The following is a 26,292-nucleotide window of genomic DNA, read 5'->3' as shown; positions in this document are numbered from 1 at the left end:
CAGCCCATCTTTTTCCAACACCTTGGAGAATCATAATCTTGGCTTCATTGCTTTCTTCCACTTCTAAATCCATGCCTTGTCCTACAGGCCTTGAAGGGAATGTATTTCCCACTTTCATTGCAAAATAAGCAACTGAAATCATGCCAAGGAAAAGATACAAAAAAAGAGAGAATTGGACCTTAATATTCTCATTTGGTTCCCTTTGGAGTAGATGTTTCTTATTGGTCCTCAGTGTGACCACCATTGCTTATGTATTCTCAGTTGCCACTCTTCTAGGGGGTAGGGAAGGAGAGCTGAAAATAGAGAGGAGAGTGACCAAGATTAAGGGCCCCCAGCACCCAGCCCTGGGGTTTTATGGGGTATCATAGCATATAACAATAATTATTCATACTGCTATGGAACTTTATGGTTAAACAAAATGTTCTCCTTACAACAACCCTGTGAGGGAGATAATTTAAATATTATTACATTTAATGTAAATATTATGAGTCCTATTTTATAGGTAAGAAAATTGAGGCTTAAAGAGGTTCCATTGAATAACTAGCGTCAGAATAAGGGCTCAGAGTCAAAAAGAAACAGGATTTGAAACCAAGTTCTCTGATCCCAGGATGGATCTGCCTTCTCATATGCCATTCTGCCTGGGTCTAAAATGGAAGTTATCCTCTTCCCACCTTCCCACCAGCCATTTTTTAGTTACTTATATTTGTATGTGCCACATAACTATTTCTGAGACCCCATTACAATACAAAATTGATATATAAGCTCCTGGGAAAAAGAAAGATAAGTTTATTTATGTTTTTATCCAAAGGGCTGGACTTCAGTTGGGTTCAAGCCTATGTCTTCATTATTGTACTATACTCTGTTTTCTCCTCTGGGTACTCCTGTGTCTCCAAAGCTGTATTCTGGTTGTCCATGGGAAAAGTTAAGATGGAGTATGTAACAGATTGTTCTTGAGCAGTAATCTATAGAAATAAAGGGAATATGTTTAGTGGGGCATGAATAGTCAGCTTAGATCAGTATTTCTCAAGCACCTATGGAAAGTGAGAGCAGGGATGACTTAATCAAGACCTCCTCCATAAGATATCGCTGATGTGATACCAGAGATTACCCCAGTATTATTGGCTTTTTTCTGAGATAGTTGGCTGATATGGCTATTCCTCCCCATATATCTTATCTCCTTGTTAGTACATCTGTATCTATCCTTGATTTTTATGTGGGAGATCACAAAATGTGTTACAGATGCAACCTAACTTGTCCTCATTAGTCCCTTGGCCAAGGCAACTGCTGGATGGACATACTGAATTGGGGTAGGATAAGAATCACACAGAACAGATGGGATAGGTGAGGAAACATGTAGAGAGGTTAAATGACTCATTCTAATATCACACAACCAATGAGGGATTAAGATAGAAGCAAATTTAAGAATCCCCCATTGAATCAGCACCTGTTTCAGGGACAGCGATTCTGCAAACTCCTAACCTGATCCTGGCAATCAAAACTTCACAATCCCTGTAACTGGGTTTTCTGCCCTCCTTTTCTTCTCATCCCTCATCATTACCCTGCCAAGCTATTTTTTGAAAGCCCTTCCCCATATCTTTCCTTTTCCAGCACAGGAACCTATAACTCTCAATTTTCTCCACATTCTCTCTCTAGCCTACATGCCATAGAAGAGTTAGAAATGTACACAAAATGAAAGGCTATAAAGTCCCTCACTTAGGAATCATTGAGGGTTTCATCTGATGAATCAAGCTTCATTGGTTCTAAATTCTACAATAAGATTAACTAGAGTCTAACTTGGTGTTTCTTGGGTTATTGGGTAGGCAGTTTGAAGGGGAGTCCCTCCAGAGAACTGGGCTGTGAATGGGGCATCCTTGGTGAGTTTCAAAATTGATCTCTACTCTTTTTTTTTTTTGCTTTTTTGGAGGGGGGAAGGCAGGGCAATTGGGGTTAAGTGACTTGCTCAAGGTTACATGGCTAGTAAGTGTTAAGTGTCTGAGGCCAAATTTGAATTCAGGTCCTCCAGACTCCAGGGCCAGTGCTCTATTCACTGTGCCACCTAGCTGCCCCTCAAACTTGATTTCTGATTTAACTGTGATATTAGGGCAAATCATATACCCTTTCTGTGTCTCAGTTTCCTCAGCTGTACCATGGAGGAGAATACCCTACCCCTTCCCTCCAAAAGGAGTCTCATTTACGGAAGCAATAAGGTCAGACTACTCTAGAGCACTTGAGGGCATTTACTTCATCAAGGATATGCTCCTCTGGGTCAAACCCACTCACTGTAGGTGTACCACAGAGTTCTATCCTGGCCCCTTTTCTCTTTTCCCTCTACACTACTTCATTTGGTGATCTCATCAGCAACCATGTAATTTAATTGCCATCTCTATACTGATGATTCTCAAATCTACCTATCCTGCCTAACCTCTCTGTTGACCTCTGGTCTCACATTCTCCAATTTCCTTTCATACCTTTTGAATGGAATATCTTAAACTTAACATCTCCAAAACCAAACTCATTACCTTTCTTCCTAAACCCCACACTAGGGTTTTACACCAAGTTTTATAGAACAAATCCTTTTATAAAGGGGATTTGTTCTGTGAAGTTTGGATTCAGTCAAATGACCATACTTGAGGACCTAGAGGGCCACATGTGGACTCAAGTCCACAGGTTCCCCACCCCTACCCTATATTCTTCCAAACTTTCCCATTACTATGGCATATACCACCATCCTCCAAGTTACCCAGGCTTGTGAATTAGCTGTCATCCTCAACTCACTATTTCTTACCCCTCATTTCCAATCTGTTGCCAAGACCTGTCAATTTCACCTTTGTAATACCTCTTAAATATGGGTCCTTCTCTCCTCTGATACAGCCAACCACGGGGCTGGACTTCATCACCTCATGCTTGGACTATTACAAAAGGCTGATGGTGGGTCTTCCAGCCACAACCCTCCCCACTTCCCATTCCCTCCCTCCAATCCATCTTCAATTCAGCCATCAAAATGATTTTCCTGAAGGGCAGGTCTGACCATGTCATGTCCCTATTCCATAAATTCCAGTGGCTCCCTATTACTGGATAAATGCCTCTGTATGGTTATCAAAGCCCTTAACCTAGCTCCTTCCTACCTTTACAGTCTTCTTACATTTTGCTCCCCGCCAGTACTCTTTGATACAGTGATACTGGCCTTCTTGCAGTTCCACAAACAAGATGCTCATATAAAATCAAGTCTCATATAAAATCTCATCTTCTACAGGAAACCTTTCCTAATGCCATCTTAATTCTAATACCTTCCCTCTGTTAATGATTTCCTTGTAGCTTCCCGTATTGTATTGTGAGCTCCTTGAAGGCAGTGACTGTCTTTTTGTAATTTTTTAATATAAAAATTAATCATTCCAATATTTTATTTTAAAATACTTATTTCTTATTTCTAACATTTTCTTTTTAGATGTTGAGTTCCAGATTCTCTCCCTTCTACCCCTCCTGCACCCACTGAGAAAATAAACAATATAATATGAATTATACATGGGAAATCATGCAAAATATTTCCATATTAGCCATATTGCAAAATATAAAGCAAGAAAATTACACTTCAACTTGTACTATGAGTTTATCAATTCTCTTTCTGGAGGTGGATAATTTTTTTTTATCATGAGTCCTTTGGAATTGTCTTGGAGCACTATGTTTGATCAAAGTATCTAAGTCTTTCACAGTTGATCATCATTGCAACATTGTTCTTATTGTGCACAATTATCTCCTGGGTCTTCTCACTTCATTTTGCATCAGTTCATGTAGCACTTGCCATTTTTTTTCTTCTGAAACTACCCCCATTGTAATTTCTTATAGTACAATAATGCTCTATCACAACCATATGCCACAACTTGTTGACTATTCCCTAATTGATGAGTATCCCCTCAATTTTTGATTCTTTGCCATCAAAAAAAGCTACTGTAAATATTTTTGTTCATATCAGTCTTTTTTTCTTTTTCTTTTATCTCTTTGGGTTACAGACCTAATAATGCTATTGTTGGCTTAGAGGGTATGCACAGTTTTGTAGCTCTTCAGGCATAGTTTTTGATTGTTCTCCAGGATGATCAGACCAGTTCACAACTTCACCAGTATTTCATTGATGCATCTAAGTTTTCCTCTTTCTCTCTAGTATTTATTATTTCTGATATTGTGAGGTGGCATTTCAGAGTTGTTTTAATTTCATTTTCTCTAAACAGTAGGGATATAGAGTGTTTTATACAATTGACATAGATAGTTTTGATTTTCTTCTTCTTAAAATTGCCTGTTCATATCCTTTGATTATTTATCAATTGGAGAATGACTTATTTTTTTATAAATTCAATTCAGTCCCATATATATTTGAGAAACGAGAAATGAGGCATTTATCAGAGAAACTTGTCACATTTTTAGAAAATAATACTTCATTGTCTATGGTACCTTTTGGTCTAAGTTTGTTTTGCTTTCTCTGGGACCATAATTGTCACCCCTGCTCTCTTTACTTCACCTGAGTATAATAGACTCTGTCCACTCCTTCATTTCAATGCTCTCTATGTATCATTCTGTCCTAAGTATATCTCTTGTAAACAACATATTGTTGGATTCTGATTCCTAATCCATTCTACTATACAATTCCATTTTCTGGGTTAGCTCATCCCATTCATCCACATTCAATAGTTATGATTATGAACTGTACATTTTCCCCACGTCCTTTTTTTTTTTTTTTTTTTTTTTTTTTTTGGGGCAATTTGAGTTAAGCAACTTGCCCAAGGTCACATGGCTAGTTTGTGTGTGTGTGTGTGTGTGTGTGTGTGTGTGTGTGTGTGTGTTAAGTGTCTGAGGCCGGATTTAAACTCAGGTCCTCCTGACTCCAGGGCCAATGCTCTATTCACTGAGCCACCAACCACCCCACCTCCTTTTCTTCTGTTTCTTCTTCTTCTCTCTTTTTTTTTTATCCTATCCCTAGGATAGGTTATAAGGGGGGTGTTGTGAGAGTTCATTTAGATCTCAACTTATATTTTGCTATCTTAGCTCTGCCTTTTGATTGAGTTATTGTAATCATTAAAATTTTTTATTATACTGAAATCATATAAATATAATTCTAGAGGCAATTTTCAATTATTCATCAACTTTAGTTCATAGATTACATATTCTCTCTATATTATTTTCTCCAGCTTCTCACCATTGGGCCAGTTAAAAAAAAACTATCCAAAGAGAGCATAAACTTTTTGTTTTTTATGAGCATTTTAGTCACTTTATTTGCATAATTCCAAATTGCTTTTCAACATGACTGTATGGATTCACAGCTCCACCAACAGTCCACCTGTGGCCCAATATTCCTACAACTCTTCCAACATTGAATATTTCCAACTTTTTCACCTTTGCCAATTTGTAGCAGATAAGGTGAAACCTTAGGGCTGTTTTTTTTTCCCAATGCTTCATTAACTTCTGATTTACATCATTCATTTCTGCCAGATTTTGAGTTACAAATTTTCTCCCCATTTTCCCACTACCCACCGCCCCAAAATAGCAGTCCCACAGGATGTCCCTCCTACAATCTGCTCTCTCCCATATTTTCTCCCATACCCCTTTTGACTTTTCCAGTGGATCTCTATGCCCCAGTGCCTGTATATATTATTTCCTAATTATATGTAAAATAGTATTAATGATAGTATATATATATATATATATATATATATATATATATATATATATATTTGGTTTTAAAACATTGAATTCCAGAATCATTCCCTTCCTCCCTTGTCACCCATCCTTACTGGGAAGATAAGCAGTTCAGTATAGGTTGTACATGTGTGGCTAATGCAAAACAATAACATAGTAGAGATATTGTAAAAGACTGACTATACTTCCCTCCCTCCTATCCCACCTTCCACTTGTTCTGTTCTCTACTTTGATCCTGTCCCTTTTCAAAAGTGGGTGCTTCCAACTTCCCTCCCCCCAGCCTGCCCTCCCTTCCATCATCCCCCCTCTTGACCCCTTCCCCCCTACTCTCCTGGAGGGTAAGATACCCTATTTAGTGTGTATTTCATTCCCTCCTCAAGCCAGATTCAATGGGAATAAGGTTGACCCATTCCCTTTTGCCTTCCTATTCTTCCCCTCCATTGTAACCATTTTCCCTCGCCTCTTCTATATGAGATAGTTCACTCCATTCTGTCTCTCCCCATCTCCTCTCATTATATTCCTCTCTCACCTCTTAATTTCAACTTTTAAGTTTCATCCCTTCCTGTTAAGTTGGTCCTGTGCCCTCTATGTATACCTGTAAACATATACACACATTCACATATGTATTCATATGCCCATATACCCTCACATATATATATATATTTCTATTCCCTTCAACTACTGAGAAAAATTTCATCAGTTACAATTATTGTTTTTTCCATGTAGGAATGTTAATAGTTCAACTTTGATAAGTTCCTTATGATTTCTTTTCTCTGTTTACCTTCTCATGCTTCTCTTGCTTCTTGTATCTGAATGTCAAATTTTCTATTCAACTCTGGTTTTTTCAGCAAGAATGCTTGAAAGTCCTCTATTCCACTGAATGACCATATTTTCCCCTGAAACATGATACTCAGTTTTGCTGGGTAGGTGACTCTTGGTTTTAATCCCAGCTCCTTTCACCTCCAGAATATCATATTCCAAGCCCTTCAATCCCTCAGTGTAGAAGCTGCCAGATCCTGGGTTATCCTGATTGTATTTCCACAATATTCAAATTCTTTCTTCCTGTCTGCTTGTAATATTCTCTCCTTAATCTTGGAATTCTGGAACCTGGCTATAATATTCCTAGAAATTTTCTTTTTGGGATCCTTTTCAGGAGGTGATTGGTGGATTCTTTCAACCTCTATTTTGCCCTCTGTTTCTAAGACATCAGGGCAGTTTTCTTTGAGAACTTCCTGGAGGATCATTTCTAGGTTCTTACTTTGATCATGGCTTTCAGGTAGTCTAATAATTTTGAAATTCTCTCTCGTGGATCTATTTTCCAGGTCAGTGATTTTTTTCCCATGAGGTATTTATTTCACATTGCCTTCTATTCTTTCATTTGTTTGGATCTGTTTAACAGCATCTTGATTTCTCATAAAGTCATTAGCTTCCATTTGCTCCAATCTAATTCTGAAGCAATGATTCTCCTCATTGAGCTTTTGAGATTCTTTTTCCATCTGGCAAATTTGGCTTTTTAAGGCATTCTTCTCCTCATTGCCTTTGCCATTTGAGTTAGTCTATTTTTTTAGGTAGTATTTTCCTCATTCAGGCTGTTGACTCTCATTTCGTAATTTTCTTGCATTGTTCTCATTTCTCTTGTCATTTTTTCCTCCACTCCTCTTATTTGCTTCTTAAGGTCCTCTATGGCCTGTAACCAGCTTGTATTTTCCTTTGAAGCTTTTGGTGCAGGAGTTCTGACTTCATTGTCTTCCTCCTGTTCCATGCTTTTCTCCTTTTTGTCCCCAAAATAGGAATCTAATGTTGGAATCTTCTGTCTGCTTTGTTTCCTTTGCCTGGTCATGTCGTCCCTCAGTCACTTGACCCCTGGGCTTTTTGCCACAGTAGGACTCTGCCACCAGACAGGGGAGATTTTGTCCCAAACGCTGGGGTTTTCTCAGCTGCTGGAGGTATTAGATGGTAGCCCTCTCTGAGGTCTCCACACACTTTGACAAGCAGGACACACACCCCAGGCCCTCCACCCTAGACTACAATCCAGATCCAAGCAGGTTAAAGCAAGAGCAATTACCCCTCAGACTGGTGCTTGGTCCCCCTACACTTGAAGCTGCCAGGTGGTGCTGGCTGGCTATGCCAGCGTCTCAGAGGCTTCTTGCCCCGGGGGCAAAAGCAACGCACTCCCACTTACTGGGTCCCAAAGTCCAGCCTGCACTGACCTCTCACTTTGTCCTTCGAATCTATGTGTTGATAAATCTGGAAATGGCCACAGTTGCTGCTGATCTGGAGTCCCTCTGGCCAGTGGCTGGTCAGGCCCACCCTGGGTCTAAAGCCTCGGGGTGGGGCTGGGCTCTGCTCCCAGAGCACTGCTCTGGCCGATTCCTGCTGGCCTGCTGGGCTGTCCTCAGCGGGAGGTTAGCTTTTCTGTGTCATTTTGTGGGTTCTGCAGCTCCAAAGTTTGCTTAGAGTCCCCTTTTTACATGAATTGGGGAAGGTGGAAGCCAGAACAGTGGGGAGGTCCTGCTTCTAGTCTGCCATCTTGACTCCCTGTATTTTTTTAATAATCTTTTTGTATCCCCAGCACTTAGCACAATGACTGGCACATAATAGGTCCTTAATTACTTTTTATTGACTGATTGTTCTACATGCAGAAGTATAGCCAGACTGTACCAATCAATGCCAATGGCATTGGATATAGCTAATTTAGTGGTGTCTCCCTATTTATGACCTAGAAGAATGTTCCTATCTGAGAGTTAGGACTAGAAATGCCATTTTTTTTTGTGCCAAACTTGGAGTACAGAAGTGATAGAGGATCACCCCTCTGGCATAAGAGTCCTTGACATTAGAGTAATTTTGTTTTCTTCCTGATGCAGAAACAATGGCACTGGAGAATTCCATGCTGTATGTAAGTCTGCTACTGTCCATATTTTTCTAGCATATGGAGGACCAATGTGTAGTACTATTCTCTAAAGTTTGCCCCTCTCTGAGGTGGCATATGATGTCATGAACTCCTGGAATTTTCACTCCCCTAAAATTTTCACCCATGAATCAGGGTATTTAATTTAATTTTAATTTTTTTTTAAAGCAACTGGGGTTAAGTAACTTGCTTAAGGTTACACAGCCAGTTTTTTTTTTTTTTTTTGTGTGGGTGTTAAGTATCTGAGGCTGGAACCAATCCCGGGTTCTCCTGACTCTGGGGTCAACGCTCTTACTCACTGCGCCACCAAGCCGCCCCTTTAATTTTAATTTATTTGGAGGAGAGAAGGCAAGACAAATGGGGTTAAGTGAGTTGCCCAAGGTCATACAGCTAGTAAGTATGTCAAGTGTCTGAGGCTGGATTTGAACTCAGGTCCTCCTAACTCCAGGGCTGGTGCTCTATTTACTGTGCCACCTAGCTGCCTCCAAGTTAGGGTATTTTAAAAGAGGTCTTCATTCCTCTCCAGAATTTATCCAGACTTCCTCTAGAAAGCTCTTCCTCCTGGAATCTCCCGCCAAGATCCCTGGAATTCATACATCAGCAGTACCCTCTACCTTTGCAGCATCTCCCTCTGACTGATCGGCTCCTCCAGAATCTCCATTTAAAGAGGGCACCACCAGGCCAGCCATGTCTTCATTCCTCTCCAGGCTATGCTCTGAATTTTCTCTACTATACTGTTCCCATCCTGCCACCCATCCCAGCCCTAGGGTTGGGTTTTCCCCATTTCGACTTCTTTTTATGTGTTGCCTTCCCCCATCAGAATGTACATATCTTCAAGTAAGGAGCTCTTCTTTCTGCTTGTATTTGTATTGACAGTGATTATCAGATAGAAAGCACTTAATGAATGCTTATTGACTTGAGAATGTTTGCTTCAATTGTAGGGTACCACTTCAGGGGGAATCATAGGACCTGGGTTCAGATCTCACTTATTACTATCAATGTGAGATCTTGAGCAATCCTCTCTAGGCCTCACTTTCCTTATCTGAAAGGTGATGGGGTTGAGCTAGATGTCATCTAAGGCCCCCTTCTAGAACTAGATTGATGTAGGTGATCTCCTCTGTTCTTAGATAGAACTTAAGTTGAACTTAAATGAAAGTCAGAGATCAAAGTGAATCTAGGTAAAAAACAAAAACTGAAACTTCAGAACAACAACTAAAAACCAAAACATGCAGGAACATTGGCAATCCCTGACTAGAACTTGTGTTGACATTCTTAAGCTGCAGCCAGGACTGTATTGCTTAGCCACCCCCACCTTTCCTCACTGATACTATAACTTAATCCTCAATCTCAGTCACTTCTCAAAGCAGGGGCACCAAGCCCAATAAGGCACATCATGTGTGTGGCAAAAATCCATATTTACTATGCTTTTTTTTCATCCTGTGTTGGCCATATCAAAAGTTGCTGTAGTCCATGACATCAAACCTGCTCAAGTTTTGTGAATATTCCCTTTCCCAGATGCCTTTAAAATCCTTAATACTGGGAATAAGGAGAAGAACATATGTACAGAGAGGAAGACTCCAATACTTACCACAGGGCTGTATTCTACACTTGGATTGCTTTGGATGGGTGAATCCTGATTCGAGGGTCTCTCCTGTAGCTCTATATTCGAGTAGCAGGGTTCATTGGGTCCCTCCTGTAGCTCCGGATTCAAGTGAAAAGGTTCATTGTTTGGCTGCTCAGGAGCAAGGCACAGGGGTTTGTCGGCACATTGGACAGTTTCATGTCAATGGCCAGACCCAGAATTTCTCACTGAGGATTATCTCCCATCCTGGCTGAGCCAGTTGTCTCTGCCTACTGACTCTGCCTCTGAATGCCCCATATACCTTACTGTAGCCTTTGTGTCCTTGCCTCCAAATTCACCCCAGTTCCTCTCTGCCTAGGCAAAAGCCTAGTTAGATTGTTATCCCTTATCAGCAGATTTCTCTTAGAGTAAGGAAGGTGGTAACCTGAGCCCCCAAACATGATGTCTATGGTCCTGATTGGGAATTATTTCCACACCTTCTTTGTTAGGCATAGGAATAGAGACTGGGTCTATGATTAATTGCATTAATATAATGAACTTTTTTTTTAATGAGGCAAGGTCCTTTCCCTCTTTGCAACATGGAGTCTTAGAGATGCTCAGGGCCTTGACTTGCTTAAGGTCACACAGACTTACGTATAAGTCACATGCTCTTGACTCTGAAGCCAGCCTACTAGACCACACCACTTCTTTACATGAATGGATCAAAATAAAGGAAGACTCCACTGTGCCAAGGGACATTATATTGCTGCATTCTTTGCTTCTCTGCTTATCAGGGAAAGAATAGGGGGAGGGGAATCTTAATTTCCCTCAAACCATAACTTCTCTTACCTGGTTAGAGTCCAGAAACACCATGGACTTCTCACCAGCTAAAAAGAAACACAGATGGTTAGGAGTCAGTGTGTAGAGTAAGGATGGGCTCAGAAATAGAATCATTAATTAAAAGGAAAAAGGGGAAACAGGACAGGGTGGAGGAAAGGCAGGGGCAACCTGCAATTGAGAAAATATGTTCATTTTCAAAGAGGAGCGCCTTGTAGAATCTGAGACTGATGTCTCTTTTTATTTTTCCTTATAATCATGGATCTAGAGTTGGTTGGAACATCATGGGCCATTTAGTCCAGTTCCTTCAATTGATAGCTGAGGAAACTGTCCCAGGAAGGGTTTAGGTAACTCGCCTAAAATCATATTTAAAGTGAGTGTTAGAAGTAGCAGATGAACCCAGATTCTCTAAGCAGCACTTGTGCTCTTTTCTGTATACTCTGCTATCTCCCTCTAAGGAGGACTCATGACTTCTTTGTTATAGAGAACTTTCAATGAGGAAATTCTCTTTATCAATACAGAGCAGCACCCTTTCTACAACTTATCATCTTGGAGCAGGGGTTTTTAAGTTGAGGTCCTTGATCTGTTTTGTGTGTGTGTGTGTGTGTGTGTGTGTGTGTGTGTTTTTAATAGAAGACTTCATTTCAGTGTAGTTTCCTTTGAAATCCATACACACCCACCCTAATTCCTGTTTTATTTTCCCTCCCAAACTTTATAGTTTCTCACTTGGGGATGTCTCCTGGGCCTTCTTAACTTTAGGGTCCTGAGTGGTATACATATGTATGTACAGACACATACACACATATGTAATTTTATGCATTTAAAGACATTATTTGGAGAAGAGATTCTTGGAAATCCATATATATTATTTTATTCATTTAAAGACATTGTTTGGAGAAGGAATCCATAAGCTCCACCAGAGTACCAAAGGGATGCATGCCACAAAAAAAATTAAGAACTTCTGAATTAGAAAGTTGTCTAAGGTCATCAAAAAGTCATGTGACCTGCCCAGGAGTTACAAAGCCAATATGTGTCATAGTTGGGTCTTAACTTTATGTCTTCCTGACCCACAGATCCTCAATCTCTCTCTCTCTCTCTCTCTCTCTCTCTCTCTCTCTCTCTCTCTCTCTCTCTCTCACTTATTTTGAGACAGATCTCAAGAGGTCATCTAGCCCAACATGACTACTCCTCTTTCTTTAGCCAGTACACTACTGAAACCATTCAAGCTGGAGAGATCCACATTTTTTTTTTAAAGCAATTGGGGTTAAGTAACTTGCTCAAGGTTACACAGCCAGTTATTATTTCTGGGTGTGGTGCTGAGTATCTGAGCCCGGATTTGATCCAGGTCATCCCGACACTGGAGCCAGTGCTCTTACTCGCTGAGCCACCTGGCCGCCCCTAAGCAATTGGGGTTAAGTAACTTGCTCAAGGTTACACAGCCAGGTGTTTCTGGGTGGGTGCTAAGTGTCTGAGCCCGGGATTCGATCTCTAGGTCTTCTCAACACTGGAGCCGGTGCTCTTACTCGCTGTGCTACCTGGCTGCCCCGAGATCCACATATTTTCTATTGATAAAGTTCTCTGACTCAATCATCTCCCTTGGGATCACATTTCAAGGAGTCGTAATCATGATTTTCCCTGATGTCCAGCAAAAACTTACAGAGCTTTTGCCTGAAGTAAACCTTTAATAACTGTCTTTTCATTCATTCATTTATTCACTCATTCTGTCATTGTCCTAGAGTTGTCCATTTTTTTTCAGCATATCTCTGCTCTCCCACATCTCTGTCCTTGGAGAGGAAGATGAAAGACTTTCAAAGGGAGTTGTGGTGAGGAAAGGGTAGTTCACAACTTGTCTAGTGAGATACAATTACATACTTAATTCTATAGGCAGAGTATCATACTGGGACTTGGGATGGTGGCCAGGAATGTGTTGATGTCATGACACCACTTGGGTGTGACAAGGAATCAGAAGGGAAAGATATAATCCTTGATGTCTAGTGGCCCTAATCTAAAAAGTGAGGCATTTTACCTACATATTTAAAATATAAAATATTATTTTATATAAATTATATAATTTATTAAAAATTTATGTATATTTATATATAGTCAACTTTAAATAGGTTCATATACATCCTATTGCCCCTCACTTTTCTCAGTGATTTCCCTGATGGTAACACTTCTAGCCTAGCAGCTCACATGCTTTAATTTTATTTTGTGTACTTTTTTTTTTTTTTTGCTTTTTGGAGGGCAATTGGGGTTAAGTAACTTGCCCAAGGTTACATGGCTAGTTTTTTTGTGTGGGTGTTGAATGTCGGAGGCCAAAACTGAACTCGGGTCCTCCTGACTCCGGGGCCAGCGCTTTATTCATTGTGCCACTTTGCCGGCCCCTTTGTGTACTTCTTAGGGAAGTAATAATAATAATAACTAAAATTTCTACAATACCTTCCACATATCTCATTTGTTTCCCACAGCAATCTTTGAGGTAGGAACTATTATTATCCCCATTTTACAGATTAGGAAACTGAGGCAGTCAGAGGTTAAAAGATTTACTCAGGATTATACTGCTAGGGAGTGTCTGAGGCCAGCTATGAACTCAGGTCTTTCTGATTCTAGGACCGGCTCTCTTGTCACTGTGTTGCCTAGGGAAGTAGTCTGCTTTCTTGGGCTATTTGACAAGCCAGAGGGCCACTACTGCCTCTGACTGGCAGCTAAGACCATGACACATTCCTGTTTTATTTTCCCTCCAAAACTTTACAGTATCTCACTTGGGGATGTCTCCTGGGCCTTTTTAACTTCAGGGTCCTGAGTGGTACATAGGCTGTTCTCTTCCCTCTTTGGAAACCTGGCCCCCAGCCACTGTTCATGTCAAAAACAAAGATCTAATTAAAGATCATAGGGTCACCTAATTGACTCCCCACCCTTCTATTCATGATTATTCCCTTCACCCCACTTCCCACCTCTCTAACTGACCAGGATAAGCTGGCATCAGGTGGGATTTACTGGAGTGATTGGACTGACCAGAGCTGGACAGTGTAGTCTAGTAGAAAGTAGTTCTGGAAGAGGCAGCTTTTGAGTAATAATATTCTTGAGGATGAGTTTAGGGGAGCAGAGAAGAGAAAAGATATTCTCAGAAGAAAGGAGGAGATAAGTATGAATTGAGTATGAGAAACTTCAGGTGGGTTGAAAAGTTTACTTGACTATATCTGGGGCAAAATAAGGGTGTCAACTGGCATGGGAGTCTTGTAGCCCTAAATCAAGAATATAGCAGTTTTACTGAGAGTTACTTTTTCTAAAAGGGAGAAATGGGACCATTGGGCTCTTAGGGAAAAGTGCCCAGGCTACCCAGTGCCCTAAAGTTAAATGGGTCTGAGAAAGACTTCTACATGATTGATTAATAGTAAAATTGGAGGAAAATGATATAATTCCAGCTACCAAACAGAGGAAATGATTCTTCTTCAGCCTGTGAAACAAGTCACTGAGAACCAACTACTTCCTTCCCCAAAAGCTAAAAATACACAGTGGGAAACCAGAGCATGTGAGTGAGACTGCAGGGTTTGACATGGAGGGGCAAGGAAAATTTCCCATATGAAAGATAGAGAAGATCTATTTCTTTCCTCCTCTGAAGATTACTGAGTCCCCCCACTTCACAACTTCTCATGGCTTTTGTATTGAGTTTCTTCTTTTGGAGAGCCTTAGAAGTAGAGAGGGGCTATGGTTAAAGCATCTACCTCACTCCAAACCGTTAATGCTCCAAGGAGCTCAAGATAAACTTAGGTGGCTTACTATTGGATATACATCCTAGGGAAGGAAGGAGTGAAGGATAGAGAGTCCTGGTGGAGCAGAGGGGAAAAGAAACATGGTATCTGGAAAGCAATTTGAAAAAATTACTTAACTATGTAACCTTTGACCCACTGATAGCATTGCTTGGCCTATAAAATGAAGATGTCAAAGAAAGAGGAAAAGGCCATATATGCACAAAAATATTTATATCAGCTTGTTTTGTGCTGGCAAAGAATTAGAAACTAGAATCTAAGCCAATTAATTGGTAAATGGCTGAACAAATTGTGGTATATGAATGTAATAGAATACTATTGCTCCATAAGAAATAATAAAGTGGATGATTTGTATAAACTGGGAAGATTTCTGATGTAAAGTGAGAAGAACCAGGAAAACAATTTATACTAAAACACTAATATTGTAAAAATGAACAATTCTGAAAGACTTAAGGAAATCTCATCAACTATGATTTCAGGAGACTGGTGATACCTCATGACAGAAAGGTGAAGGGTTTTTGGACATGACCAATATAAGTATCTTTTTTTTGTTTAACTATTCATATCTCTTACAAGGTTTTTTTTTTAATGGAGCAGGGAAGAGAGAGACAAAAATACTGTATAATTGAAAAAAATTAACAGAAAAAAAGAAAAAAAAGCCATGGCCTGGGGTGGCATACTCACTCTTCTTTTGTTTCCTCATCATTCTCCAAGCCAAAAACAAAGCTCCCAACAATGAAATAATCAAGAGACTCAGGATCAAGAGCAGCATTCCAGGATTGTCAAGAATCCCAGATCTACTGAAAAAAAAAAGAAAATCCAAAGTAGTTGAGGGCCTAATTCCTTCTTCCACCCCTCCTTCTTTCCTGTCCAGGCACACATCCCATGTCCCATCTGCACTTGGAAAACTGACCTGCCAGAACTGGATTGATGATTATAATCAACACTTCGAGAATGATGCAAAGAAAAACTTATTGGCAACTAAGAAGGCTCTCTTGTTAACGAATAACCAAATATAGAGTCAAGGTCTGGCCCTATATTTGCCATAGAAGGGAGAAGTTTAGCCAGGTTGATAAGACCAATTACATTTCAAAAATGTAAAGATACAACTGTGAACTTTGATTGTCATTCATGAGAGTAAAAGTATGTGCCTATTTCTGGACATAAATGTACTCTCCATATTGGGACAGGTAATAGAGTATTGAACTGAGGCCTAAGAAAACCAGGCCTTCATTCAAGCTTTGCTGCTCAATAGTTGTGTGACCTAGGGAAAATAACTTCCTTAGCTCTAGGACTTAGTTTCTTTTTCTTCAAATTAATCAAATTTAAATTAAGGTTGCATTAAGTAGTCTCTAAGATCCTTCTACCTCTGATATTTTATGGTTTTGTGACTCAATCAATCACTAAGAATTTTTTAAGTACCTACACTAGGCATTGTGCTAAAGATACAAAGAAAGGCAAAAATATAAAAAAAAAAATAATGGCTGCTCTTCAGGAATTTCATTTGAATGTGGGAGACTGCAAGTAATTAAATGGATAAATAAGATACACAAAGAGAAGGTAGTCTTAGAGGAGAAGGCACTAGCAGCTGGGGGGACCAGGAAAGGTCTCCTGTAGAAGGTAGCATTTGAGCTAAACCTTGAAAAAATCCAAGGGATGTCAAGAGGTGGAGGTCAAACTGGGGTTGTTTGGTTGTTGTCCTTCACTCTTGAATAGGACCAAAATGACATCACTATGCTAAAGTCAAGTTTCAATGTGTCTGACTATGGCTAATCAGACCAATCTGAGCTCGGAATGCTCTACTACAGATTGGACACAAATAGTCTGTGTGCACATTTGGGGCGGATACTCTAAATTGCACATCTGTGTTTCCTTTGAGCTGTTTCAATTCTGCTTTGTTTACAGAGCACATGACCTTCTCCGATGTGGGGATGCCATGCTAAGTGGTTCTGTGCCAGTGTCTCCCATGTCACACAATCAATTCCAAAGTTCTTAAGAGAGACCTTGAGAGTGTTCTTGTATTGCTTCTTCTGACCACCATGTGAATGTTGCACTGTGTGAGTTCTCCATAAAACAGTCTTTTTGGCAAGTGTATATTTTGCATTCAAACAATAAGGCCAGCCCATAGGAGCTGTGTTCTCTGAAGCAGAGTGCAAATGCTTGGCAGTTTAGTTTGAGTAAGGACCTCAGCGTCTGGTACCTTATCCTGCCAGATGATCTTCAAAATCTTCCTAAGACAATTCAATTGGAACTGATTCAGTTTCCTGGCATGGCATTGGTAGACTGTCCAGGTTTCACAGGCATACAACAATGAGATCAGCACAACGGCTCTGTAGACCTTCAGTTTGGTAGTTAGTCTGATACCTCTTCTCTCCCATACTTTGCTTTGGAGCCTCCCAAACACTGAGCTAGCTCTGGCAATGCGTGCATCAACTGTAAGTGAACTTATCCACAGAGGCTCCAAAAAGGGAGGCGGAGTATTACGTGCAAGGAATAGAAAGTGGACTTGTATCTCTGTATCATTGAGTATGGAGGGGAGTAAAGTATGAGCAAACTGAAAAGGAAGTACAGGCTCCAGGTTGTGAAGAACCTTAATGCCAAATCAAATACATTATACTTGATTCTGGAGGTTATATGGAGCCATTGTAGTTTATTGAGCAGGGAAATGACATGGTCAAAACTGCATTATAGGAAGGTCACCTTGGCAGTTTTGTGGAGGGTGGATTGGAGAGGAGAATCCAGGAATCTTATTAGAGTCAGGGAATCCAACCAGAAGACTGTTGCAATAGTCCAGGTAAGAGGTTATAAGGTCCAGAAACTAAGCTGTGTGCATGGAGAGAAGGGGAAGTATGCAAGAGATTTTGTGAAGGTAGAAAAGACAAGAAATGACAACTGATTATATGTCTGGTGTAAGAGAGTAAGAAGTTAAGGAAGGTACCAAGTTTGCAAACCTGGGAAATTGAGAGGAGAGTGATGCCTTTAAGAATAATAGGAAAATTCAGAAAAGCAGATGATTTGGGGGAAAGAGAATGAATTTATCCTTACCTTGGGGGTTGCATGGGGTCAGAAATCTTTTTTGAGGTCTTCTTTTCACCTATTTCAATTTTGTCTGTGACTGGTATATCTGTTGGTGATGTAGTTGTATATCTATTTGAAGCTAATGTGGATGCTAGGAAAAGGAAAATTCAAATCAAGTCCAAGGCACTGTCCCTTCATCTTTTCTCATGCAAACACTTGTATATTTTCATTTTATATAGAGTTTATGATTCATGAAAGCAGTCAGATAGATGACTCTGAGGGATAAGACCTGCTGGAGAAGGAAGGACTACCCTTCACCAATCCCACAAAATGTGCCGAGATCAAGGGTTCTTAACCAGGACTCTGTGACTTTATTCTTTTTTTTTTTCTTTTTGGAGGGGGGAGGGCAATTGGGGTTAAGTGACTTGCCCAAGGTCACATGGCTAGTTTTCTGTTAAATGTCCGAGGCTGGATTGAACTCAGGTCTTCCTGACTCCAGGGTCAGTGTTCTATTTACTGTGGCACTTAGCTGCCCAATGTGACTTTGTTCTTAAAAATTATTTTGTATAACTGTATTTTAGTACAATTGGTTTCCTTTGTAACCCCATGTATTTTATTTTAGACCTTTAAAAACATTACTAAGAAGGGGTCCATAGGCTTCACCAGACAGCCAAAGGGATCCAAGACTCAAAAAACCCTTGGCCTAGACCCCGGCAAAAGGCCACTTAGATAAATCTCGAAGTTCTACATTCTTCTCCTCAATCTTTGCCTGATGGGTTGAAGGATAGAGGGCTTATACAGAGAACCCTCACTAGATTGATGGGTCACTCAGTGGGGAGGAGCTGGAAGTCAGGGTAGGGAAAAAGTCAACACTGAGTGTTTTCAGGTGATCAGAGCAGCTTCTTTGCTGACTTTGGTTCCTTTTTTTTCTTTTTCTCACAACAGCAGATATAACTCATAGTGCAGTGACCAGTGGCATGGGTCCTTTAAGAGGTCTGGACAACCTCTTCCTTTGTTGTTTCATGACAGTATGATCCAAGGTGGCCCACTGCAAAGAGCATTAGAAGATCAGAGTTTGAATTCCACTCCTAGTACTTATTAGCTGTGGTGATGACTAGAACAAATAACTTAACCACTCTAAGACTCAGCTTCCTCACCTGTAGATGGGGATAATAATACTTATATGACTAAGTACTGTATAATAACACTTGGGGAGAAAGTCCTTGAAAATCTTACATCTCTATGGAGATGTAAGATTTCTTAATGGTGTAGCAGCAAGCACCCCAAGCGTCCCCAGGGTTTGCTGCCAATACAGGTTCTTGGATCTGCTTTGAGAAAGGAAAGCAACTCAAAATGGGTTAACAAGCTTACTTTAATCAGTCAGATATGTATCATTTACCTAGTTCAGGGGAAAAAGGTCAGCACCCCAAACTTCAAAGTATACAGGCAGAAGTATCAAGACAGAAACAGATCAAGTAGACAGCTTTCCAAACTGTCCAGCCATTACATCCATACCAAATCAACATCTGGGTTTTTCAAAGCCGGGGGGCTCTGGACAACAGCTTCCCAGAATCCAGATCAAATCACAGAACACTTCTCAAAGTGAGCCCCAAAACAAAGCTACACATCAGGGCTTATACAGCCTTCTCCTGGCTCAGAGAATGTAACAACCTTCTGGACCCACTGGCCAATCAAGAAGTATCTACTGAAAAACAAGCCTCCCACCCCAGGCTCCAGATGCACTTTAGCCTAGGGGCAGGGAAGATCTTTAAAATTTACATTCCCATTACAAATGGTTACAGGATTAGAAGATTGAACACATAGTACAGGAGGTGGCTAGATTCTTGGGTCTATCAAGGTTTGGAGAGAGATTAGGGCTTGGTTTGGAATTTCATGGAGATAAAAATCTGGATGAGAGCTGGAGCCTGGGACTTCTCAGAGCCAGGGAACATCTCCCAGTTCTTAATTATGACTAGGCTACATTAGATATCATATTCCCCTCTTCCTTTCCTGCCTAGGGGGATCATCAGCCTTTCAGGGTGGAGGTGGGGTCTAGTACGGTTCTAGAGGTACAGGGGCCACTTCTGGGTAAGTTTCCCAGCTCAGTCCATGTGCATGAGGGAACAGAGTGGGAACTGGAGGACTCAGCCACTCCAGTGGAGGTCTTCTGGATTCCATTGATAATGACCTCAGGAGCTTTGGGACTCATGCCCAACTTACATGGATAAAGAGGTAAACAGGTACATACCTGTACCCAAGCACACATACACACATGTTAGCTGGAGTTGCCAACAACTAGTTTTGGACTGGTTTTACGGCCTTAAGCTGTGGGGGTGGGATGTGGGTGATAATTCTTGGTTTCATAAGCTCTGGAGGCTGGGAGAAATATCCCTCTTACCTGGAGAAACAGATATAGTAATCGGGAATTTGATATCAAACAAATTTTGTTCAATCCTACATTGATACTCTCCTGCATCAGCTTCAGTGAGATTTTCCATGGTCACTGTGAATATTTGGTTTTCAGGATCATCTTTGATGGACACTTTTGATTTTTGAGTGTCAGTAATTGTGCTACAAAAAAACATCATTCTTTTTTTGCACCATTCTTTCTTTGTAGTCTTGTAGTTTTCTTCATAGGAACACTGCACAGTCAGGGATTCTCCTACAATGCCTCTCACCTCACTGGGGCCAGACAGAGCCAAGCAATCTGGAAAATACAAACCCGTGTTGTTATCCCATGTGCAAGGTCTAAACCAAAGTGAATGGTACCCCACAAACTTCTTTCCCTTTAAATATTTCATCAGAAGCCATCACCCTGATGTAGAAGCCAGGGAGACACAGCACACTGTTATCAGATTCAGAGACAGAGAGGATCAGATGATCATGCCCTGGTCTAGGAGCTGAAGGTTAGAGTCTCTGTTCTTGTTTCTTTTGCTTTCCTGAGAGAAACCAAAAAGTGGAATACTGTTCCCTAAGTGTTAGATACCATAGTACAATGACTATACTTGTGACTCCACATAGGAAGCTGTCTTTAGGAAACCAGGAGACAAGATGGTGAATTGGATAGAACATAAGACTATAAAACAAGAGGCCTGGGTGGAAGTCTTTAATTCTACCACTTTGACTTTGTGAAGTCACTACTCCCCCTCATTGCTTCAACCTAGCTTCCTCATTGGTAAAAGGAAATGTTTGTAGTAGAGTACTTTCTGTCACCAACATCTGTAGCACCTGGGGTACCCCTCTATCACACATGGAATATTCATACTTTTGGTTAAAGTTTTTCTGTGGGTACACGTCTATTCAAAACCACTTTTCTTTAGTCAAATAGAGGATAATCTGTTGAAAGAAAAAGCACTTAATGAACTAGCATAGTAAGAAAAGTTACAATAAAACATTTCCATCTACCTTCCTCTCCACCATTAACCTAGAGCATACTGTCCCAGAAACACACAGCATAAATATGGAGAATGGTCATACCTAGGTATCAGATATGAAGGTTGCACATTTGGAAAACACAGCACTCATATGGAGGGGCAATTCAAGCCTTCAACACTGTAGGACCAAAGATGCAGTCTAGTGATACCATTTAACTACTTTCATTTGGCCTGCTCCCCACTGGGTGGAATATTTCCATGTTTCTAATTCCCATTGATCTCATTGTGATTGCTGGTATGGGCTATTAGTGACTGCTTGGCAGCTAACTTCAGTTGGTCATGGTCTCTTGGTGCCTGCTGGGCATTACTGCTTGGTGTTACTCAGCTGCTCTGTTAGCCTACTGAGACAGGTGACACAGTGGATAGAATCAGGGACCTGGAGTCAGGAAGACCTGAATTCAAATCTGGTCTCAGATACTCACTAACTGTGCAATCATAGGAAAGTCACTTGATGTCTGATTGTTTCTGTTTCCTCAGTTGTAAGATGGGGATCATAATAGTATCTACCCCCCAAGGTTATCTCAAAAGAGATAATGCTTAGCATAGTGTCTGGCGCATAGTAGACAATAAATGTTTGTTTTTCTGGAAAGCAGTTTTGGCAGAAACTGGGCATAGACCAACATCTCATAATTTCAGTTAAGGTCAAAATGAGTAAATGATTTAAACTTAAAGAATGATATAAGCAAATTAGGGAAGCATGGAAAATTTACCCGTTATATCTATGGATAAGGGAAGAGTTTGTGACCAAAGAGATGGAGAGGATTATGGGAAATATAATGAATAATTTTGATTACATAAAATTAAAAAGTTTTTGCATAAACAAAACTAATGTGGCTGAAATTAGAAGGAAAGTAGGAAATTGAGGGAAAAATTTGTAGAAAGTTTCTCTGATAAAGGCCTCATTTCTTGAATATAGAGGGAACTGAACCAAATTTATAAGAATACAAGTGATTACCTGATTGATAAATGGTCAAAGGATATCAACAGTCAGTTTTCAGAAGAAGAAATTCAATCTATGAATAGTCATATGAAAAAATGCCCTAAATCACTACTGATTAGAGAAATGCAAATTAGAGCAATTCTAGTACCACCTCACACTTATTAGATTGGCTAACATGACAGAAAAGGAAAATGATAAATGTTGGAGGGGATGTATAGGTACACTAATGTATTGTTGGTGGAGTTGCAAACTGGTCTAACCATTCTGGAGAGCAATTTTGATCTATGTCCTTAGATCTATAAAACTGTGCATACCTTTTGACTCAGCAACACCACTGCCAGATTTGTATCTCAAAAACATTAAAGAAAAAAGGAAAATAACTATATGCCCAAAAATATTTATAGAGGCTCTCTTTGTGGTGGCAAAGAAATTGAAAGGATGTCTATCAATTGGGGAAAAGGATGGACAAGTTGTGTTACATGATTATGATGGAATACTATTGTGCTATAAGGAATGAAGGGAATGGTTTCAGAAAAATTTGAGAAGATAGAAACTGATGCAAAGTGAAGTGAATAGAACTAGGAGAACATTGTACACAGTAACAGCAATATTCTTTTTTTTAAAATTTATTTAAAGCTATTGGGGTTAAGTAACTTGCTCAAGGTTACACGGCCAGTTATTATTTCTGGGTGTGGTGCTGAGTATCTGAGCCCGGATTTGATCCAGGTCATCCCGACACTGGAGCCAGTGCTCTTACTCGCTGAGCCACCTGGCTGCCCCTAAGCAATTGGGGTTAAGTAATTTGCTCAAGGTTACACGGCCAGGTGTTTCTGGGTGGGTGCTAAGTGTCTGAGCCCGGGATTCGATCTCCAGGTCTTCTCAACACTGGAGCCGGTACTCTTACTCGCTGTGGTACCTGGCCACCCCTAACAATATTCTTAATGATGATCAACTGTTAAAGATTAGCCACTCTGATCAATACAGTGATCCAAGATGACTCCAAATGACTCAGATGAAAAATGCTATTTACAACCAGAGAGAGAGAACTGATGAACTTTTATTTTATTTTTTACTTTTTGGAGGGGGTAAGGCAGGACAATTGTGGTTAAGTGAATTGCCCAAGGTCATATGGCTAGTAAGTGTTAAGTGTCTGAGGTTGTATTTGAACTCAGGTCCTCCTAACTCCAGGGCCAGTGTTTTATTCACTGTGCCACCTAGCTGCCCCCAGAACTCTTATTTTAAAAAATTTTTTTAAGGACAGAGGCCAGGCAATCAGGGTTAAGTGACTTCCCTAAGGTCATACAGCTAGTAAGTGTTAAGTGTCTGAGGCTGGATTTGAACTTAGATCTTCCTGACTCCAGGGCCTGTTCTCTATTCACTGCACCACCTAGCTGCCCCTAAATTAAAAAAAAAAAATCATTATTTATTTTTCACATTCTTTTTTTTGAGTTGCAAATTTTTCCCCTTCCCTTTCCACTGAGAAGGTAAGAAATATGATAGAACTTAAAAACTCTGAGTTCACATCGAAGTATACTTTTTTTTACTTTATTTTTTGCTCTTTTTCCAATATGGCTAATACAGAAATATATTTTTCATGACTTCACATGTATAATTGATATCATATTGCTTGTTTTCTCAGTGGGTGGGGGGAGGGACTGGAGTGAAAGAGAGAACTTGGAACTCAAAATTTTATAAAATAAATGCTAAAATAAAATATGATTACTTTTTTTTTGCTTTTTTGGAGGGGGGAAGGCAGGGCAATTGGGTTTAAGTGACTTGCCCAAGGTCACATGGCTAGTAAGTGCTAAATGTCTGAGGCCACATTTGAACTCAGGTCCTCCTGACTCCAGGGCCGGTGCTCTATTCACTGTGCCACCTAACCACCCCTATTTTTAAAATACTTGTTTTGTTTCTTCATTCCTTTCTTTCTTTCTTCTTTTCCTCCCTTCTTCCTTCTCTCTCTCTCTCTCTCTCTCTCTCCACCTCTCTCTTTCTTCCTTCTATTCTTTTTCTTTTTCTTTCTTTTAGAGTATAATTAAGGTGGTTGGGAAAGGGGTCTCTCTTCTTTTATCCCCTCAAGAGCAGGTAATACTGACTTGCAGCCAAGGCATATAGCAGGGGACTTCTTTACTTTGATGTTTCAGTTTGCTTCAAACAAATTGTGTCCTTTAGTTGACCAATAAATGGCAGAAGCAGTTCTGTTTATGTCTAAGAAATTAGGTCATGGATATTGTTTGTGAGCCCTTAAACTCTTCTGTGAATGATGGCGAATTTTGAGTTGCCTTGGCAATGTGATCCCCAAATCTAGCTTTTGAGCCAGAGAAGGGAGATTTCCTAAGTGGTACCAAATTTGGGAACTACCAAATGGGTAACCTCAAGGTTGAGAGTTTCTGACTTTGAGCTTTGGGGTTTCAGCTTCCTAGAGGAAGATCTTTCCACCATGTTTCTTGGACACAGCAGAGTGTTGCTGATAGAGGACTGCCCTGTAATTGAAGGACTAAAGTCATGGTGTGTGTGTGTGTGTGTGTGTGTGTGTGGTGGGGGTGGGTGGGAAAGGGTAGGGAAGAGATCTGAACCTTACCAACCTTGCTATTGCTGTGAGTTACTCAGATAGTACAGGTCCATGGGAAAACGCTATCTATACTATATATCTCTATCTCTATCTAGCGTCTCATCTCCCAAAATATGTTTATCTTTCGGAGATACTCTAATAGACCACTTGAGTGTTTTATGTATTTCTGGGCTCTCATTAGGCATTTTTGTGGGGGACAAAAATAAAAGCTGGTCCATACCCAATGTACATTGTATATTTTCTGCCTCTGTAGGAGATCAAAATCCTGCTATGTATATTTAGGAGACTTTACTATGGATATTTCCCCAGAGTAAAACTGAAGGCAGAATCTAGTGAGCCAAAGAGAGAAAATGAGCCTCTTGAGGTCAGGTCCCCAGGATTGGGCCTGGTTTCTATGAGACCAAGGTCTTGGGGGTAGGTGGGTAGGCAAGGGCTCAGTCATGTGTTGCATAAGGTTTATGAACTCCTGGGTAAGAAACTAAATATTTTAGGTAGGTAATTGTTATTTCCATTAATATTGGTAGGGCTTCAGAAGAGAAAATAGGTTTGAGAAATGAACAGCTAAGTTGGTATCTGAAAGTAGAATATAGACTTCTAGACCATGGATTAAATTATAGGAATGATGGGGCTCTCGAAACCATAGGTAGAGTATCAGAAATATATATTTGCCTGGATTTTGATCAAGAGGTTATTATGCTGCAAATGAAGAGGAAAGGGGAAAAATTCCCAAAATAGCTACTGAGCTAGTTATTTAGAGAGTAGCATGTTCAATGTAGAAAAAAAAATTTGAAGGTTGAAATAGAAATGATTCTGATGAGGAATAAAAGGTGGAGCTGTCTTAAGAGACTATTGTGGCTTCACAAGGAAGTCATGAGCCAGCTCAGTTCTTAAAAGGCATACAGAAACTAAAGGCAAGAGCAGGTAATAGAACCTAAATACAACGCTGGCATAGTCTTGGAAGAATAATGTCAGAAGCATTAAAGCCTGGAATTAGCAGTGGCTGGTAATGAGTACTAAGAACAACGAAAAAAGTGGTGTTATTTTTTTTTAAACTTATGAGAGGGACAGGAGAAACATCAAAGAAGAAATAGTACTGTTTCTGCAAGTGGATGGCAAAAATGAGAATGGAAGAAAATGAGAAAGCAGAATGACTCCATTTTAACTTTGCTTCTCAGGGTTCTAATGAATTACATCCTGGGATAACTGTTGAAAGAATTGACAGATACCATTACTGAAATGTTTTCAGTGATTTTTTGAAAGGTCATGGAGTTGAAGAAAGTGTGATTGTAGGACAAGAGAAAAGTAAGTGTCATAAACTTCAAAAAAAGGGTTGAATTTGGACTCTACAAACTATAGGTCAACGAGTCTGAATTCGATTCCCAACATCATTCTAGGATACATTGCAAAAGGGATGTTTATAATCATAAAAAAAGGGAAGTACTGACCACCAAGCCAAAATGGTTTTCAACAAGAACAGACTAATTGCATTTCCTTTTTGACATAACTAGATAGATATTTCTTTTCCTTCCTTCCTTCCTTCCTTCCTTCCTTCCTTCCTTCCTTCCTT

The 26,292-nt window shown here is 40.1% G+C and overlaps 1 protein-coding gene across 5 annotated transcripts in view; it reads right to left on the bottom strand.

Annotated features, from left to right (window-relative positions):
• Positions 1–763: 763 nt before the first annotated feature.
• The window catches only part of LOC138145868 (CMRF35-like molecule 8), a 27,388-nt gene continuing 1,859 nt past the window's right edge, over positions 764–26,292 (bottom strand). The window contains exons 2-7 of one of the 5 annotated variants that reach the window (XM_069067478.1): positions 20,178–20,486; positions 17,807–17,930; positions 15,446–15,561; positions 11,004–11,041; positions 10,182–10,325; positions 764–962 (exon numbers count right to left, since the gene is read on the bottom strand). In XM_069067478.1, coding sequence (XP_068923579.1) covers positions 834–962; positions 10,182–10,325; positions 11,004–11,041; positions 15,446–15,561; positions 17,807–17,930; positions 20,178–20,486 — 860 coding nt within the window. In that variant the 3' untranslated portion in view covers positions 764–833. The remainder of the gene's footprint in view (positions 963–10,181; positions 10,326–11,003; positions 11,042–15,445; positions 15,562–17,806; positions 17,931–20,177; positions 20,487–26,292) is intronic. The other 4 variants (XM_069067480.1, XM_069067479.1, XM_069067482.1 and 1 more) reach the window with 4 other exon arrangements.

The sequence above is a fragment of the Petaurus breviceps genome, unplaced genomic scaffold, assembly GCF_028583685.1.
Source record: "Petaurus breviceps papuanus isolate PSGF00001 unplaced genomic scaffold, PetGlider_PUasm1.0 90750, whole genome shotgun sequence".
NCBI classification, from domain to species: Eukaryota; Metazoa; Chordata; class Mammalia; order Diprotodontia; family Petauridae; genus Petaurus; species Petaurus breviceps.
Note: the sequence above shows the minus strand (reverse complement) of the source record. Positions and strands in the feature narration are given on the sequence as shown.